The sequence below is a fragment of the Lynx canadensis genome, chromosome A2, assembly GCF_007474595.2.
Source record: "Lynx canadensis isolate LIC74 chromosome A2, mLynCan4.pri.v2, whole genome shotgun sequence".
NCBI classification, from domain to species: Eukaryota; Metazoa; Chordata; class Mammalia; order Carnivora; family Felidae; genus Lynx; species Lynx canadensis.
Window position 1 is genome coordinate 93,910,508 of NC_044304.2, and position 20,440 is coordinate 93,930,947.

General features: G+C 36.6%; 1 protein-coding gene across 3 annotated transcripts in view; it reads left to right on the forward strand.

Annotated features, from left to right (window-relative positions):
- The window catches only part of CDK14 (cyclin dependent kinase 14), a 513,369-nt gene that overhangs the window by 236,429 nt on the left and 256,500 nt on the right, over positions 1 to 20,440 (forward strand). For all 3 annotated transcript variants that reach the window (XM_030307919.1, XM_030307920.1, XM_030307921.1), the window contains one exon: positions 7,744 to 7,838. In XM_030307919.1, coding sequence (XP_030163779.1) covers positions 7,744 to 7,838 — 95 coding nt within the window. The remainder of the gene's footprint in view (positions 1 to 7,743; positions 7,839 to 20,440) is intronic.

Here is a 20,440-nt window from a genome sequence, read left to right on the forward strand (position 1 = left end):
ATAAATAAACGTTGAAAAAAAAAATTAAAAAAAAAAAAAAAAGAGAGAGAGGGAAATGTGAATATACTATTTCTTTCCAGAGGCTAAAGGGGGAGTGAGAAAGGATAGGTTGTGTTTGTTTGTGGTCTTTCCTTTCCTGGTAGGGTATCAAATAATGATCTACAAAACTTACATATTAAAGAAGGGTTTTGTCCTTTTCTCCATTAACATTGCTTTTTAAAATAGCCACTATAGTGGGAGCTCGATGAAATGAACATACTCTGAACTCTTCTATTAAATCAGAATTTATTTAATCATGATAAATCAGAATATAGGTGATATTTATCTCTTCCAAGTCAGAGTGGAAATTGAAGAGGTTTGTTCTCAAAGTGGGAGGTGAAGGTTTCAATATGGCTGATAAGCGGGTATCCGAATCCTGCTACCAGACTCAGGGAGGCTCCTTGTGTCCTTTTTCCTACTGGGATTTTGTCAGAGGCACAATTATTTTTATAAGCAGCAGTGTTTTTCTGTTTTTGTATTGTTTCAACATCACATTCTTTAAACTGTTGTTAGAATTTTGCCCTCAGCCCTAAATTACAAGTCTACAAGGTACAATTGAACTGTTTCAAACCTCACTGATGAAATGAATTTAAAATGTTGCCATATGTTTAAAATTTGTGGAGAAACCAAGCATGCTGGAATTACTAACGCTAACGTTACGGGATTTGTTTGTCAGCAAACGATGGGAAAATAACATGTGGTATACCCGTGATATTATTAGGATTACATGGGGTATTATTTTGACAGTGTTTGTCTTGAAAAGGGAGACATATTGGTTTTAGAACTTGTAGGTGCTAATCACTGGTCTGACTTGGCAGCCCAGGAGACTCACTTGCCTTGATAACAGCAGGAATTACAGTTTCTGGCAACTTGCTGGGAGCAGTGGCTGCTGCATTGGCAGCCTCAGAGCTAGTCAGGTCTGTCACCTTCCCTGATGTTGATAGATATCATAGACTGGTTTCTGCCCTTCAATGCTGTTTGTCTGCCATCAGCTATGAAATTAGTGGCTCTATCCTTTTTTAAATGCAAATTAGCTATGTAAATCTGAAAAGAAAGAGGGTTTGCTTTCAAATACAGATATTGGTACTTATTTAAGTGATAGCGTACTTTAAAAGTGTATATAAATGTATTTAGAAATCTGAAATCTGTAGGGCACCTGGGCGTTTCAGTCGGTTAAGCATCTGACTTCCACTCAGGTAGAAGTTTGTGTGTTTGGGCCCCGCGTCAGGCTGCTGGAGCCTGAAGCCTGCTTTGGATTCTGTGTCTCCCTCTCTCTCTGCCCTTCCCCCATTCACACTCTGTCTCTCTCTCTGTCTCTGTCTCTGTCTCTGTCTCTCTCTCTCTCAAAAATAATAAATACACATTAAAAAAAAGAGAAATCTAAAATGTGTAATAATTGAGACTTATTAAAAAGAAATATAGAGACTTTGAGTCTTCATGTAGAAGTGGTCAAAAATATATGAAACATGACATGACTCTTTTATTAGTCACTGTCAGGAGGAAAAAAAAAACAACATTTTTTCCCCCAAGATGAATGATGGCAGGAATTCAGTTTTACTGAAATTGTGGGGGAAATGCCATGGGAAATGACGAGTGTGGAGACATTACTTTGAGAAATGAGCAACAATTTAGGTGTAAGTGATGAGAGAAAGGCAGTAAGTAATATGGTGGAGGTGCATGGAGGGGTGGTTAAAAAAAAAATCCTAAGGCAAAGAATCCTCAAGGCATGGGATTCTTAATTTAGTGGAAATTTCAGTACCTTTCTGGAGTTGTTGCTGATAAGGATGGATCATTACTGAATTTGACAGGCTAAGAGGATAAGTTGAAAAATGAAATTGGACAAGGTTGTACAGATCCTATTGTATGATGTATTTACAAAACTTGCCTCACAAAGCCAGGTTCCTTTCAGGCAACATGTTTTCTTTAAGTCCTTGATTCATTTCACATGTATGCATTCTGCACTGGATAGGTATGAAGTACCATATCTGACCATCATTTTCAAATACCCTCTTGTGGTTTGAAATATTGATCTCTGAGGATCAATCAGCCTCAGAGGACTAGTGCAGGGGCAAGTATCCTTTTTAAAATGAGCAAATGTGAAATTGGCCCCCAGATTAATATCTGAAAGCTAGCTATTTAATAAAGTTTTAATTGTTAAAGGCTGATGAGCTAGTTGAATAATTAAAGATTATAAATTACTGAAATTAATAATACAAAACTATCGTAAGTCTATATAATGGTTGTTCCTTCACTGTTCGTGTACTGTGATTTTATTGTTGTAATTATTTTCTCAGGTGTGCTAATTTACAAAACTCAGGTAGAATAAATTTGTAGATGTTATTTCTATAAGGTTTATTTTCAGTGTTTATTATGAGGGAGAGAGAGTGTATGCAAGCACACGCACGAGCTAGGGAGAGGAAGAGAGAGAGGGAGAGAGAGAACCCCAAGCAGGCTCCATGCTCAGTGCATAGCCGGTCTTGGGGCATGATCCCACAATCCTGGGATCATGACCTGAGCCAATATCAAGAGTCGTACACTTAACCGACTAAGCCACCCAGGCGCCCCAAGGTTTTTAGCGTGTAAAGCTAACCTGCCCATGGTGGACACATGTAAGAGGAAGAAGGTCTTTCCGTGGCAGCTTGGACTTCTCTGGTCTTGGTCTACATGCTGCTGCTACTAACCCAGTTTCAGAGGGAACACACCTCTTGTTGTCTTCCAGTGTTGGAACCAGCCACACGAGTTAATTCTCTTTCTTAATGGCCTTCTTTGGACCAAATATATGGTTATTCAAGTTTATCTTGGGATTAACGATATATTATATGGTCCTGAAACAGTTTTGCATGGAGAAATCTATAGAAATTCATAGCGATAACAATAGCTCTCATAACTGCTCGCATTCATTAAGGTCATCCTAGAACTTGGTCTGTATGCCTTCTCTGCCATTCAGGGAGATGCCTACTGCAGCCCGTTTTGTATGGTGATTACATCTCTAAAATATCATTTTTCTTCTGAATAAAATAGTAAATACTCCAGACTTGCTTTTTTTAAGTATGTTAGAACATGGGTACATCTCTTTATTTTTATTTTTTAATAGACTTTATTATTTTTTTAATGTTTATTTATTTTGAGAGAGAGAGAGAGAGAGAGAGAGAGAGAGAGAGAAATAGAGCCTGAGCAAGGGAGGGACAGGGAGATTTGGAGAGAGAGAATCCTAAGCAGGCTCTGCACTGTCAGTGCAGAACCAGATGTGGGGATACAACTCATGAGCCATAAGATCATGACCTGAGCCTAAACCAAGAATCAGACACTTAACCAACTGAGCCACCCAGGTACCCCAATAGACTTTATTTATTTAAAAAAATTTTTTTTAATTTTAATTTTAGTTTTTGAGAGAGAGTGACAGAGACAGAGTGTGAGCAGGTGAGGGGTGGAGAGAGAGGAATACACAGAAATCTGAAGCAGGCTCTAGGTTCTAAGCTGTAAGCACAGAGCCTGATGCAGGGCTTGAACTCAACAGACTATGAGATCATGACCAGAGTCCATTGCCTGAGCTGAAGTCAGATGCTTAACCGACTGAACCACCTAGATGCCCCTAGACTTTATTTATTTTTTTTTTTAAAAGAGAGCATGAAGCTATTTTAATACAGTTCTCTTTTTTAACAAAAGATACAAGAATTGTTCATTTAGACACTTTATGTACAACTTTCAGTGTAACAAAGATTCCCCCCAAAATGGTTAAAATTATGCTATAATTGTATAACAACTGGTAATGTTATATTTAAAACTGTAAAATCCTCCAAAGTAATGCTTTGTACTATTTAATACTATAATTTTGTCCATTTAGTTGTAACTAGAAAAATGTAAATAAAATATCTCCAAATTGGTATTTTGACGTAAAAAATAAGAGTCTCTGTTTCTTTCATGTAATATACAAACTTCCATTGAAAGTGAAATACTTGTAGACTTTATTTTTTTAATACAGGTTTAGGTTCACAGCAAAATTGAGTGGCAGGTGCAGAGAGTTCTCATATAACTCCTGCCCACCACCACTTACCTCTTCCCCATTGCTTCCCCTATGCCTCCCCTGATATCAACATCTCTCACCAGAACGGTACATTCATTACAACTGATGAACCTACACTAACACGTCATTATCACCCAAAGTCCAAGATTTAAATTAGGATTTATGCTTAGTGTTAGAAATCTTTTTTAAAAGATGTGGTTTTGCAGTATTATTGGGTATCAAGAATTTATCCAGGGGCCACCAGTGTCAGGAACTAGGTTCTTAATAAATTCTTGATGAATAAATGAATGATTACAAGTTCTTGACAGAACACATGCAAAATATTTTTTTTGTTTTTCTCTTCAGTTTGTATACCAAAAACAAAAATTGAAGATTAATTAAAATAAATAATGATAGAGGGAAACTCCTGTTCTTTGAGTATCGTGCTCGAATGGTCACTGATCTAGGGGGAAATAATTCTGTTTATTTCTGGTCTTACTGAGGGATGAAAAAGAGTTTATCCTTAAATTAATACTTGTGCTTATAGTATATAAAATTCTCATATACCTACTTAATAGGGGTTTTGGTTATTTGATAAGATTGGTTACTTCCATGGTGCATTATTATGTGCATATTTTTTTCCTGTCTTCCATGGTTCTTTTATTCTTAACAGGGTTTGAAAGATGTGAGACTAAATCCACTTATTATTTAATTAATAAGTAATGTCTTGTAAATATTTCATGTCTTTTTACTCTGCAGTTCCATTTTTCACGATTCATCATAGGGAGATAATTCTAAAGGAATATATATATGTGTGTGTGTGTGTGTGTGTGTGTGTGTGTGTGTGTGTATATATATATATATATATATATATATATATATATATATATATATAAAACCCGGTTATGTCCTTTGTGGTATTATTTATAAAAAGGGAAATCTAAAGGTATTCATTTATTTGTGGTAAGCAGTGTTGCAGTGAGTCTGATTATGGGGGGAGTGGAGTTGTCTCATTCCCTTTTTTAATTAAAAAAAAAAAAGAAGAGCCTTGTGTGGAGGAAGGAATGGAATTTAAGAGGTAGAATCAGCTATTCCTTGCCCAGATCTTGAAATTGACAACAGTGTTAGCCAGTCTTCTCTGAATTTTTGGAAGGGTAGATATCAAAGGGCCTTGTGTTGAAAATGAGTTTACCAAAAAAAAAAAAAAAAAAGAAAGAAAGAAAAAAAATGAGTGTTATCTGTTAATAGACTGAGATCTGGGGCTAGTGCTGGTCGTATAGTAAAAGGAAGATAAATCGAAGGAGGAGGAGTTGCCAGATGGTAACAGACTCTTTCAAGGAATATTCAAAGTGTGTGTGTGTGTGTGTGTGTGTGTGTGTGTGTGTGTGTCCCCGTCCCCACTGGGGAACCTAAATGAATGACAATCAGTAAATTTATTGAGTTGCTACTATGTATCAGGCTTTCATCTTGGACATGAAGTTTAGAGGACAGTGAATGATGGCTGCCTAGTCTTGAATCCTTCCACTCCCACTTCTCCAAAAGTTATAAATCCAACAGAGAGACCAAATAAAAGTGCACATGACCCACATCTTTAAAAACATTAGGAGATGCCACAAGTCTGTGGTTGCAGAATGGGACAAGGGAAGCTTTAGACAGGTTTAAGAGACTGTGAAAAAGAATAGAGGGATGTGGAGAGCTGAGATGAAAGCACAGACAGAATCAGTCTGGAAAGAGAAAACTGGGTCTCCATGTAGTTCACAGCAATGACTATAGAAAAGATCAAAACTGAATGGGATTGGAACTGGCAAGCATTGGAAAGTATTGCCTATGGGAGAGATTCAGATATATAGCAAAAGGGTAGTACCCCTTGAAGACATGGCAGTGAAAGTAAAGAAGGAAAGACAAAGGAGAAATTAAGGATCCTATAGAAATGAAAAAGAAACAAAACACCCCAAACTCTGTCCCTTTCTCCCACCTGTACCATCCGTAATAACTACATAGCAGAGAGAAGAGAGGACTCTCAAACTAAGAGCACAGCACTTTGGATGAATAGAAATAGATCAAATACATCTGTATAAAACTGCTGTAAAAACTCAGAAAATATGAAACAATGCATTTCAGCTCATAAAAATGCTTTTCAAAAAACAACCATAGGGGCTCTTGGGCAAGTCAGTTGGTTAAGTGTCCAACTCTTGATTTTGGCTCAAGTCATGATCTTAGGGTTTTGGGATTATGGGCTCTGCATTGAGCTCCACGCTGAGCCTGCTTAAGATTCTCTCTCTCTCTCCCTCTCCTTCTCCCTTTCCCTCTCCCTCCCTCCGCCCTTCTCCCCCACTCATGTGTTCGCGCTCTCTCTCTCTCTCTCTCTCTCAAATAAAAAAAAGCCATAAATTAAAGAAAACTGTACACAATATGGTAATCTAAATTAAATTTTCTCATTCAGGCTCTTGGGTGTATGAAACCTAAAAATCCCACCTTGAATTGGTAATATAAAAGCTCAGAAGAAAAATGTACAAAAACCAAAATGAAATGAAGTAAGTTAATTGAACTCCCAGGAAATACAGAAGAAAAGTCAAATTGGAAATGAAGTGTAAATTACATGATGTCCAAGGGAAAATAGATTCAAATGTCAGGTGACCCAGTATACTAATATTTACATTAGATATAAATGGCCTAAATATCACTTAAAAGAGATTGGCAAAATGGATTTAAATTTTTTTTAACATTTATTTATTTTTGAGAGACAGAAACAGCATGAGTGGGGGAGGAGCAGAGAGAGAGGGTGGGTGACACAGAATCTTAAGCAGGCTCCAGGCTCTGAGCTGTCAGCACAGAGCCCGACATGGGGCTTGAACTCACAGACCGCAAAATCATAACCTCAGCTGAAGTCAGATACTTAACTGACTGAGCCACTCAGGCACCCCATGACAGAATGGATTTAAAAAACACATGGCCCAATGATATGTTGTCTATAAAACACTTATATATTCAAATATAATGATTTTGGTAGGTTAAAAGATGTAAACAGATACACCATCAAAAGTAAGCTGAAGTGGTTATATTAATATCTGACAAAACAGGCCCAGAGGTAAGAAAATTACCAAAGGCAAAGAGAGACATTATATGTGGATATAGGAGCCAGTTCACAAAGAAAACATAGCAATTCCAAATGTATATCTAGTAAACACCAAAGCTTCAAAATACACAAAGCAAAAACTGGCAGAATCCAAATGAGAAATTGACAAATCCCCAATTACAATTCTCTTAGTCACTAATACAACCATTATGCAGAAAATAGCAAGTGTATAGAAGAATTCAAGGACACGATCAACCAACAGAATCTAATTGGCATTTATAGAACTTTCCACCCAAGTTCAGCAGAATATATATTCTCTATACATCTGGCATGTATACCAAGATCAAGCATATCCTTATAATAAAACAAACCTTAACAAATTTCAAACAATTGAAATCATACCAAGTATGTCCTCTGCTTATAGTGGACTCTACCTAGAGGTCATTAACAAATAAGTGAAATACTTGGGGGATCTTCATCTAAATGAAAACCCTGTTCCTCTGTCCTTGATTCTGAATAGTTTTTGGCTTGGAAAATGGAAAAATAGATATTGATATGGAAAAATGATGATGAAATATATCAGTTGATTGTTACGCATTGTCTCTTTTTCTATTTTGTTTTACAGCCTCTCTGTTAAAAGGACTAAAACATGCTAACATAGTGCTGCTTCATGACATCATCCACACCAAGGAGACGCTGACACTTGTGTTTGAATATGTGGTGAGTAAAATAAGAATTCAGATTTTATAAGTATAAATAAAATTCTTGTAATATTATCATAGAGTTTCTTATTTAGGTTGCTATATACTGAAGTGAGTATTTCATCCAGTAACTTTGCATAGTTTTGAAAAATCCAGAAAAATGTTAAGATATATTATTTATAGATATAGATATATATTTATAAGCATAAATATATAATGGATATATTATCTCTTTATAACCTGTTGTTACTTTGATGTGCTGTAATTTTTTGGTTTATCAAATAGGATTAAACAGCACAGTGGTGATCATTCCATCAAAGGAAGTTCACAATTTATTTTTCCTTTGGACTTGTAACCTGGTTTTTCAGAAGCATCCTTATTAAGGTTGTGGGTTTTTTTTATTGTTGTTGTTTTCATGGAGGAAAGCCTGATACTTACAATTTAGACTTCATAGTTTTCCCCCTCAGTTGGTATTTCAGCTATTAATTAAAACTTCCAATTTGCATAGCACACAATGTAATGATCTTATTGTGCTGAGAGTATTACTGCTGGAAGACTTGGACTTGAACTCGTAATTAATCTTTCTCCATTTCTCTTAGAAAAACATATGGTATTTATGTAGCACCACTTCAGCATTTAACTGTGGAATCATGAAATGTAACCATGATAATTAACATCCCAATTTTCACAGATGGATCTGAGAACATGTAATTTATAAGATACAAATGACATCGGTGGAGACTTTTATTGAGAAGAGTAGCTGTTGGTATTGTGAATGTATTAGTATCCCATTTTGTAATTACCACACTACTTTTTTAAAAATTTGAAATAGTTTCCTTTTTTTAAAATATATAATAGAATGCATATTTGCAGCATTTTTATCTTGCTAATGTCTGCCTGTGTCTGTTTATCATTTGAAAATTGTTGTCTTATGAAGAAGCCATTTCTCTTCTCTATTTACATATAAATGATAGATACATTTGAATAATATGGTAATGTGACTACAAGGACGGCTAAAGCTGAGCAGTTGAATATATTACATGCTACCAAGAATGGATGCAGATTCACACATCAATGCAAATATAATTTCTTTTGTTTAATCAGTGATTTTGGAGTCAATAACATATTCAGTTGGTTTAGAATTGGAATTTTTGTTCCTGTTTTCCAGTAGGCCTAGTTGCAATATTGCAATTAAATCTAGATTTTTCTTAGTATACTTGACTAACTTTTATATTTTATGGAAAATAGATTTCAAAAATGTACTTATTCCCTCCTCCAAAATTAGATAATTAAGCTAAAAGGAATAAAAGTAGTTTTGCCTCCAAAATCATTTACATTAATAGAGAAACTAACAGAAATAATATGAAAATATGTCCTCCAAATCTTAAAAGAAAACTAAATATATTTGTGAGGCTAAAAATGTGTGTTTCAGATCACATGTCGTTTGATGATTTTCTATTCTGTGGACATTGCCACCTGAAAGAAATTCACTGTCCTGAAATATTTGCTAATTGATTAAGGCTGACTTTTAAACATGTCCTGCAGTATTTGCTAACTGATTAAGACTGACTTTTAAACAATCACTCTTCTTTGTGTGAGGGAAATTTTCCCTGGTCCCAATTCTTTTGGAGCATCCCTGGTCAGTCAACCACATAGTATAGTGTGGACATATACGGTACTTTTCAAGCAACATTTTTCTTCCTGACTTCTCTTGGGGAGATAAGCTTAACCTGTTCACTTTCAGAGAATAGGGCAAGTATGTGTCATTTATGGTTTAGGACTGCCCTGCCTTGCCTCTGCTTGGTTCCCCACTCCACCATTTCCTCACTTCCCCATTGTCCTTTGCCTTCTTCCTTTCCTTTGTCTTTTTCTGCTTTCATCTCCTATCCTTTGGCTTTCTTGGGTGAAGTACTTTTTGTTGCTACAGCTGAAGTTTGTTTGGGCTTTGTTTATTTTAAGTAGAATGTTTCAATGGATCTCTGAAATCAGACTTGGGGTAGGGGTGGGGAAGAGCTCCAGGCTGTAGAAATATCTTATAGGAGTCTTCCCAATTAGAGTGGAGGAGATGTCGATTCCTTGGCAGCTTTGGTCTGACTATGTGGCAAGTATCCAGTATAAAAATAACTCCCTTGAATATTTCCTACGGGTTTTATTTTTTATACTGTTTTTGTTGTTGTTGTTGTTGGTTGTTGTTTATACACATACTCATATCTCAAGGAAGATTAAAGCTAGTACATATTTTAATGGATTAATCAGATTGCTTTCTTCACAGTATTTAGCAGAAATAAATTCTGCTCTTTTCTGGTGTGTTTCATAGCAGTAGAAAGGCAATAGTAATTTCAAAGCATGAAATGCCTTGGGAATTAGAGCAGATCTAGGTGAGGGATGTAGGCTAGGAAACAGGAGGGCACTGAGGGCCTGGGATGATGAGTGATAGATCAGAAAGGGAGGTGAAAGAATATTTCAGACAATTATGACCACAATACTAAAAATCAGCAACTAAAATTTATTGAGTTCTAGGCCAAGCATTGTGCTGGGGGTTTTACATTCATTATCATTTTTATATTCTCAACAGCCTCATGGAACTATGAATATCAGCACTTTACAAAGGAGAAAACTAAGGATTAGGGAGATTAGGTACTTTTCCAGGATCTTGTAGCATGCATGTAAAACAGACTCAGACCCATATTATTCTGATTCCCAATTGTAATGTTGTATCTCCTATTTATTTTTACAACTTTACTTAGATTGAGCTTTTGGTCAGAGGAGGAAAAGAAGAAATTTTCTTTTTCTTTCCACAACCCTCCCTTATCCTGCTCTTACGATCCTGAGGGCAGTTAAATCCTAAATATACAGATAAACTGCTTTGTTGTTTAAATGACTTTTATGGACTGGTCAAAAGCCTAGTTATTTAAGATTTTATTTTAATTATGAAATGTTTTAAGTTTCCATAAAACAAACTTACAGGGGTGCCTGGGTGGCTTAGTTGGTTAAGCGTCTGACTCTTGGTTTTGACTCAGGTCATGATCTCACAGTTGTGGGTTCAAGTCCCATATTGGGTTCTATGTTCACAGTGCAAAGCCTGCTTGGCATTTCTTTTTCTCCCTCTCTCTCTGCTCCTCCCCAGCTCTCTCTCTCTCTGTCTCTGTCTCTCTCTCAAAAAATAAATAAATAAACATTAAAAAATAGTTTAAAAAGCAAACTTATAAATTATAGTATTGCCCTTAAAACACTTGCGCGCGCGCACACACACACACACACACACACACAGAACCTTGTTATTTAGCAAGCCCTAAAATCAATACCAAACATTTTAATGTATACTTTCCTAAACTTAGTAATATTACCGTATTTAAAAATTGTTAACTTCAAAGTTGTTTTTCTAAAAAGTGTTGATTTTATACTTCCATGTAATTAATAGTACCTTTTTTTTTTGAGGAAGAGAAATGAGGAAGTTAAACTGTGTAAGAAAAATCCATATACTATGACCATTGAAACCCTAGACATGAAAGAAAGGAAAAATTATTTAAGATTAACTAGGTACTATTGGATTTTTTCTTTGGATTTTAGTTAAGTGTTCAAGGTTTTTTTTTAAGATTCCTATGTAATTTGAGTTCCACGAAGTGGAAGATTCTTATTTATGATAGTGTACAAACTGTGTACATGTATTTCTGTTCTTTGCTTTAAAAGAGAACTCAAAGCCTAGCTACTTTGTGTTATTCCCATGAATGACATTCTAGGTTACACAAAAGCCTGGCGAGGGGGCCAGAATAACGGAATAAATGATGAGCTGTTAGTGATGTGAAAGAATACTGGAAGAAATGACTTTGGAGGTCATTATGAAAACTGTTAAGTGGATAATAAGATATTGCTAGTGTAGGCTGTCTCTTATGTACTGTGGAAAGCTCCTAAAATGTCCAAAATTTAGATTCTTATACACTTTCAAAATGTGTAGATATAATCTGTGAGCTGCAAGGTTGGAAACATCCTGGGAAACATGCTGCTCAATTTGCCCATGTCTCAGTCAAGTAGCACATGGACCCCGGTAATGTGTGCTGTTTTGAGTACTACCTTCATGTCATTGTTGTCAAATGTGAAAGAGCATTTTCACCAAGGAATGACTCAGTTAGCTTGAAAAATATATCTTATTATACAGTGGTGTAAGACATTGTTATAGCTCTCTTTCTTCCTACATGCATTAGAAGGTTGGAAGAGAATTACTATAGAAAATAGTGAAAGTGCAAACAATTTTTTTCTACTTAAATAGAAAGTTGAGCAACTACGGTCTGTCCCTCCTTCCCTCCCACCCTCCTTCCCTCCCATCTTCCTCCCTTCCTCCCTCCCTGCTTCTTTCTTTCTTTCTTTCTTTCTTTCTTTCTTTCTTTCTTTCTTTCTTTCCCTTCCTTCCTTCCTTCCTTCCTTCCTTCCTTCCTTCCTTCCTTCCTTCCTTCCTTCCTTCCTTCTTTCCTTCCCTCCTTTCCCAAATACAAGTGCCACATTAACCTATTTAACACTATGCTGAAAATTTTATTTTTTTTATTAACAAAATTTTTTTACATTTATTTATTTTTGAGAGACAGAGCACAAGTTGGGGAGGGGCAGAGAGAGAGAAGGAGACACAGAATCCGAAGTAGGCTCCAGGCTCTGAGCTATCAGCACAGAGCCCCACACGGGGCTCAAACTCACAAACCGCGAGATCATGACCTGAGCTGAAGTCGGATGCTCAACTGACTGAGCCGCCAGGCACCCCCATGCTGAACATTTTAAAACAGATTCCATCAGTGGAAATACGAATACTAATAATACATGTGATCATGTAAATATATATTACTATTAAAGTGCATAACTGTTCTGTTGTGGTTTTTATAACATGAGATCAAAGTATGTGTAGCAGAACTCTTCATTGCATATTTATTATATATAGGAAAAAAAGCAACAAACACTATATTCATTGGAACAATCACTTTATTTTTTTTGCTGTGCTGTAAAACTAGTAAAATACTCAAAACTAATGTGTAACATTATGTAAAAACAATCTATATTACACATGAAAAAAGCTGTCTCCAAAAATTATGTAAAGTGATTGATGTATCATCAAAATTCACATAAGTTATTCTTATAGTACTTTTATTCTACAAAATACTCTCTTATACATGTTATTCTATGAGATTCCATCTTTAGCCCTTTAAGATACTTAAATCACATATTGTTACTACTCAGTTTTGGCTTTTTGTTACCCAGTTTTTTATTGATGAGGAAAAATAATGCTTAGAGACTTCCAAGTAAAATCACTCAGATAAGTTATAAGAGTAAAAGCTAAGACTTCTGTGCCAAGACCCTTGTTCTCCCATCTCATCTTGTAGATAGCTGGTGTTAGGATAAAGAACCATCTTCACATTTTTATATGATGGTCTGAGATGTGGGTGATGTTCAAATATGGGAACGGCAGCTGAGAGTTACGTTCTGTCTTTCCCCCCTGCCACACAATTTACCTCATTATTTGTTTTCTCTACCTCATACATTTTGATTTCTAAATCTATGAGGAATGCTTTAATTTGCATGATTTTAAACCACATCTGTTCTCAAAAACTGTAGCTCTCCCTCACTGTTCTGGTTTCCAGATTAAACTATCTTGGGGCAGTTGAATATGTTTCTGCTTCCTATGAGATAAAATACATGTGCACATGTGCATGCACGTACAACTTTAAATGGGAGTATTTAGGGGAGGCCTTGCTGAGAAGGTGAGAAGTATTTAGGGACAAAATCTGAAGGAGATATAGGAGGAACACACATATATTTGAGGCAAGTGGTTGGATTCAGGATCTGTTTTCAAGGATGAGCCGATAGAATTTGATGTGGTGTTTGAGAGATGAAGAGCAGTCAGGAATGACCCCAGGGATCTGGACTTGGGCAACTCTAATTGTGGAGCTGCTGTGAGGAAAGATGGGACAGACTGCAGAAGGAGCAGTGTGGGGAAGAACACAGCTCACATTCAAACAGGTTGACATGTGTATTGCATATGCAAGTGAACATGTCACAAGGCAGTTGGGTGCATGAGTCTGGAATTTTGGAAAGAGATCCAGGGTAGAAATTTGGAAGTTGCCTGGGCTGTAGATATTATTTGACAAGGTGATTGTATGGGATCACCGAGTATGGTGACTGTTTCCCTAGTGACCCTAAGTGAACCATGTCTTTGTATACTCACACCCTTGTGCGATCCTTACCCCTTAATCTAGACTGGGCTTGTGGCTTGCTCTAGCCAATAAAGCAATATGGTGGAAGTGACACTGTGCCAGTTGTAGTCCTGACAGCTTCTCTTTTGTGCTCTGGGGCAAACTGACCAGCCGTGTTAGAATTCCAGTTGTCCTGCTGAAGAGGCTAGATGGAGAGCCAGAGGCTCTGGATGGTGTGGAAGAAAACTGAGAACCTGAAACACAGTGTGAAGTTAGGCTCTAGGTACAAGACTCTAACCAAGCGATTTGCCCAGCCAGCCTAGCTGCTGGCTGCCAGATCTGTGATTGAAGAAGCCATTTGGGGAGTGGGAGGGGGCCGTATTCCATGCTCACAAGTATCACATGGTGATTGTCCCTGCTATGCCTTTTCTGAATTTGCAACCCAAGAATTGTGAGAAATGATAAGATGGTTGTTGTTTTAAGCCATTAAGTTTAGGGTTAGTTTGTTGTATATACTCAGTAATTAAAACACCATATGCATGAATGAGCAGAGAAAGTGGAAGAGAATCTTATGGACTGAATACTGGGACATTCTACCATTAAGGGTCATAATGATGAAGAACTATCAACGAAAGGATACTGAAAAGAAAACACCAGTAAGAAAGGAAACTATTCATGAACTCAGATAAAGCTGTTTCATCTGAGACTGAACGCAAGAGCAGAGCAGGGGCTGCCTCTCCAGTGCCTAGCAGCGTGTCTGGTGATAGGTACTTAGCAAATGTTTTTGATATGAATGAGTGAGTGATATTTGAAGCGGGAAGAACAAAAGATTATAATAGTTTCACCAGTTAAGGCAGACAACTGAGAGAAAGCAGAACTACTAATTCATGTTTCAAAATATTTCTTTATTAAGAAAATTTTTTCTTTATTTTTCTTTACTTTATCTATATTCCATCTTCAGTTTTCATCTAGAGTCTTTTTTTTTTCTCAAAGCAAATATTCTTCCAAGCAGAAGACTTAGAGCAAATCTGACTCCATAGCAATGAGAGCGGGCCTCAGACAATGGGATAGTCAGAAACCACCTAGTTGTGTCAGAGGAATTAAAGGGTCTGGCTGCTCTGAACAAATGTACCAGTCAGAGTTCTCTCTTGCAAGCAACAGAAATTCTCTTTGGCTGAATTAAACAGAAAAGTTATTGAGAGGCTATCATGTGGCTGACAGACCTGCTGGGAAGAATTTAAAAATCAGCAGGAGCAGTGAGAAGCTGGATAGCCAGACCAGAGCCAAAACCATGCTAGGGGACTGTTGCCACTAGGAATGTTGACTCCAGACATGGTCTCTTATTTCACTGTCCTGACTGTCCTGGGTAACTGGATGTTATTACCTCTGCTGACGATGACAAAACAGCATGGATATTCTCCCTGATTCTATGGGTTGTTAGCGCTTACTGCTGAGTTAGAGTTGGTTGTGTTTGGTTAAGTGACACTAGGTCTCATGTCCATGTTTTGACTGCACACGCCCCTCAGAGAGTGGCTTTTGCAACAGCAGCTGGGCCTTGCCTTCCACCAAAAGCCATAAAGCAGGGGATCTTCAAACATAGGTAATACATTCGTGTACAGAAGACACTTCACTCCCGTGCTCTTTCCAATCCCCTCTCCCCAAAAAACACCTCATGAACATCCACTAGAATAAGCTTAAGATGTAGTCCTGGATAAATTGCATCTAGAATGTGAAAAGAATCACAGGTGGTGTATTCATAGAACTATTGTGTATAATCTTTGAACAATCAAGAATGAAGGTGGTTTTTAACAGGTGGTGGGGAACTAAGCTCTTGAATCTATAGAGGTGTAAGCACCCTATAGAGCATTAATGAAATTCAAAACTAGATTTTTGGACATTAAAGTCTAATAATCTTCATTCCCTTTTAGTAAGTAGCAGTGTTATTTCCTGATTTCAGTAAAGCTTGTGGCAAGGACTCATGACATCCTTAGAATAAAATTGAAATCCAGATGTTAGAAGATTATTATTCTTTCAGTTTATTACTGGATAAACAACTTCACCCAAAGCCTATTGATTAATGAATTGACATCGGGGTGGAGAAAAGTTTATGAGGGTATGCTGGAGGGCACTTTCTTTGACCTTGTTCTGTTTGAAATTTTTATTAATGACTCAGATGAAGACATGGTGATGATGTGCTTGATCTATTTGTGGGTTTCATAGCTGGGAGCCATAATTAACACTTGGGGTGATGGAATCAGGGGTCAAAACAGAATCTGACAAAAGAATCTGACAAAATGATGAGTAGAAACTACAGTCTGAATTGCTGTAGGATAAGTAAAACAATGTTTTTGGTTAAAAAACAATAAACAAGCCCAAGCTAATATGGAGAAACAGGATGGAGGAAAGTTAACTTCAAAATAGTTCATATGAAAAAGACTAGTAATTTCTTTGCCTCAACGAAGGGAAGCAAACAGGAGCATGCACCTAGGATGGCAGGAGGTCTGTGAACCATGTATATCACCAGTTATGGTGCCAGGAAGACTTATTCTGGAGGATTAGGCATACTAGAGACTAGAAGAAAGGTAATGTATGTATTGCAGACAGGATAGGAAAGCCAAGTGTGAGAATTCTGGGGAGGCTAGTCTTGGCTTAATCCTGGGAAAGATTTGCTAATGTTTTGTGTTACTTGTAAGTTAACTTCAGTGTCTCAAAGTGTAATGAATGTCTTACCACTAAAAGTATTCAAATAGAGGGTAGGTGGATCCATATCAGAAATACTGTAGGAAGGGTTCCTAACCTGTACGCTATATAGGGCAATTGAAATAACGTAATTTAGGTATGTTATTTCATGTTGTCCCAACCAAAACCATGAAGTAAGTAGAAGGTTTCTCCATTTTGCAGATGAAGAATTTCATGCTAAGGTGTCAGATACTCCATGTATGCCCTTTCCAGTGACTACATAATACCATCTCCTGTGTGAAGTGTGAATCCAAGTGGCTTAAACTTTATATAGCAAAGGATTGACCAAGTTTTTGCAACTGTTATGTGAACTCATTTCATTTGGCATAATTTTTGGAAGGAGAAACACAACTTGTTATGAGCATTCACTTATTCATTCGTTCATTCGTTCCTTCATTCCTTCATTCATTTTTCTCCTCCAACATGTAAGAACTGTTTTCCAGGGATTATCCTTGAGCTCTAGAGATACAAATATATATCCGTTGCTTTTAATGAGGCTGAAGTCTTGTCAAGGACTGTGATCTTAGGCTAGATAGTGTCTGTGTGCCATTTGGGTAATAAGTTGCTGTCACAGATCTTCCTGTATTGTGGGATTGGAACACATTTGTGTTTTAGGGAAAACAGTAAGAAAAGCAAATTTGACTCATGGACTTTTCTTTATGGAAGAATTTCAAGAATGTTTTAGTTTCATGTATGGAGAACTGGTTATGAAGTGTCATACTGTGATCTTATATTCCGAAGAGGGGTGAGTTGTCATTCAGATCTGAGCAGCGAACATGAACAGATGTAAACATTGTGGATGACTGAACGTGCAGGCGGTGTAAGATAGAAGAATTCTGAAGCATAAGGATGAACTAAAGAAAGGAAAACGAAACAAGCTTGCTTTCAATCAGTGCTCCGTTATAAACTTCTCATTTTGTCTAATTGGTAGGACAAAGTCAATTAACTTCTTTTCTGTCCTTTACCCTAATGGCTTTTTCTCATGTCACAAAGAATCCCGATCTTTTTGAGTCATTTTCCACTATGTTTTTTCACTATCATGTTGGGTGCTGGGATTGTAGTTTATTTTTTCAGTTGATATCATACCTCTCTTCTCTGTGTTCTAGTTTTATTTCATATCATTGCCATCCATATTAGGAAGTCCTAATCATAGTTTAGTATTTTAATTTGCACGATTTAAGATGGAAGTGTATGCGGTCTCGAATTGTTGCTGTAGTAAAAGCCTGGTTATCCACAAGAACATACAGTTATGAGTACCTTTCTATAGATGTGACTGCTTTTATGAGAACTCACTTCGCGTCTATGGGCTTTTTAATTTTTTAAAGAGTATACTGAAAAAGAGACTTTACTGTTGGAAGGAGAGCATAGGGAAAGTAAGAACAGAAATAAAAAGAGAATTCCTTTGACAAGGAAAGAACGTATTTTGCATATTACTTTTTTGGATTTTTTTTCCTCACAGGAATTACTTCAGTTTTTCTTAAGAAAACAATCTTGAAAAAACTGAGCATGTTTCGGGGGGCAGGCGGAGGCAGGAGACTGATGCATTAGATGTAATAAGACTGACAATAATGGTCGACTCAGAGAGAGTAGAGTAACATTCCAGCTAAGGTACTGAAGTTGCCATCTGATGAAGGTACCCAAGATCAATAATTCCAGTTACCTTCACATTGTGTTTGATTAGAACATGAAGTAGTTGAAGAAAAAATTATTAGCAAATTTATCTCTCAGTGAGAAAATATACATTATTTTATATCATTCAATACGAAGTGTCTGCAGCTTCTCACTAGTGTTCAGGATCAGTAATTTGATAAATACATTGCAATATAATGACCGCTTAGGATTTTCTCCTCATTTTATTTTGTTGGTGTTGTTGCTGCCATTATTTCTTGCATTTCAAGAATATTTAATTAACATCATATAATGTTTTAATCTAATATGTGTCTTGTGCTTTGTTAAAGGGGGTGAAATCCACTCCAGGTTTGAATCATTATTTTTGTTGATGTGACTACTGTTTTTATGTGAGTTATACATCATATGCATATAAAGAGTCAATTAGTTTCATGGTTTACTATAAAAAACAGCAGTTTTTACTTTCCAGTCTTTTAGGTGATCCTTGTGGATTTTCCTCTGAAAATCTAGTAAGACTCTCTTTCTTTTATTACCACCTCTTGTTATTCACCTTTTGGCATCATCCATTGACTCCTACAGTGGAAAACCTGAACTTAGTGGGGTTTTTTTTCATTATTCCATTTTCAACAAGTGAACCCATCTGTCTTGCCGTTCTCCCATCATCTTATGCTTCCAGTGTAGGGCCATTATAATTTTGATAAGATCAGAAGTTTGGCATTTACATTATTATGCCAATATAATTTTTTTTTTTATTATTTTAGAGAAAGAGTGAGAGAGCATGAAGAGGGGAGAGGGGCAGAGGGAGAGAGAGAGAGAGAATCCCCAAGTAGGCTTCATGCTCAGCATGGAGCCTGATGCAGGGCTCAATCCTATGACCCTGGGATCATGACCTGAGCCAAAATCAAGAGTCGGACGCCCAACCGATTGAGCCACCCAGGCGCTGCAGTATAAATCTTGTTTGTAGATGAGGCATGTAGGCTTCCCTGAAATTAATAATAATTTCCCATTTTTCATTTCTACCATCAATTTAAGACCTTTTCAAGTCTTGCCTGGTGCATCTCTCTTCTCTGGTTTTTTGGGATGCCCTACCACTCTCTTCTGGGGTGGAGATGTTTCACCCTCCATCTCATGTTGTTTTATTTTGTGAGAACACAGTTTCTAATAGCTTCCTGGACAAGAGTGTGTGGAAGATTTGTGTTTTTTGTTTTGTTTGTTTTGTTTTGTTTTTTTGAGATGTTGCATTTCTGAAAATGTCTTTATTCTGCACTCATGTTTGATTGACATTTTGACTAGATACAGAATTCTTAGTTGGAAATAATTTCATTAGAATTTCAATACAGTTGCTTTATTGTTGCCTAATTTTCACTATTTCTGTTAAAACAGTTTTCTTTATTTGCAGTTGTTCTAAAGTTTCATAATGAAGTAAAAAAATAGACCAGCATACAACTTTTAATTTGCACCTTTTCAATCTGGAAACATGTCTTTACATTCCTCTCTTTCTCCTATTTCTTCTTCTTCTTCTTCTTCTTCTTCTTCTTCTTCTTCTTCTTCTTCTTCTTCTTCTTCTTCTTCTTCTTCTTCTTCTTCTTCTTCTTCTTCTTCTTTTGTTTTTTACAGTTTTATTGAGAAATAATTCATGTAACAGAATTCACTCTTTTACAGTGTGTATAATTCGTTTGTTTTCAGTATATTCACAGATTTTGGGACCATCATTACGATCTAATTTTAGAAAATTTTATCAACCTACCCAGAAGCCCCCTACCCATTAGCAGTCCCTTTGAAATCTCTACCTTTCCAACCCCTGGAAAACACTAATCTACTTCATGTCTCTTTGGGTTTTCCTGGACATTTCATATAAATGGAATCCTTCATATGTGACTTTCTGTGATAGGCTTCTTTCACTTAGCATAATGTTTTGATGCTCATCTGTTTTAGCATGTATCAGTACTTCATTCTTTTTTATGTAATATTCCATGATGTGAATGTACCACATTAATCATCTGATGACTCTGTATGTTTTTAAAAAACTGTCCAGCTATTTTTCAAAGTGGATACCCCATCTTACAATCTGACCAGCAGG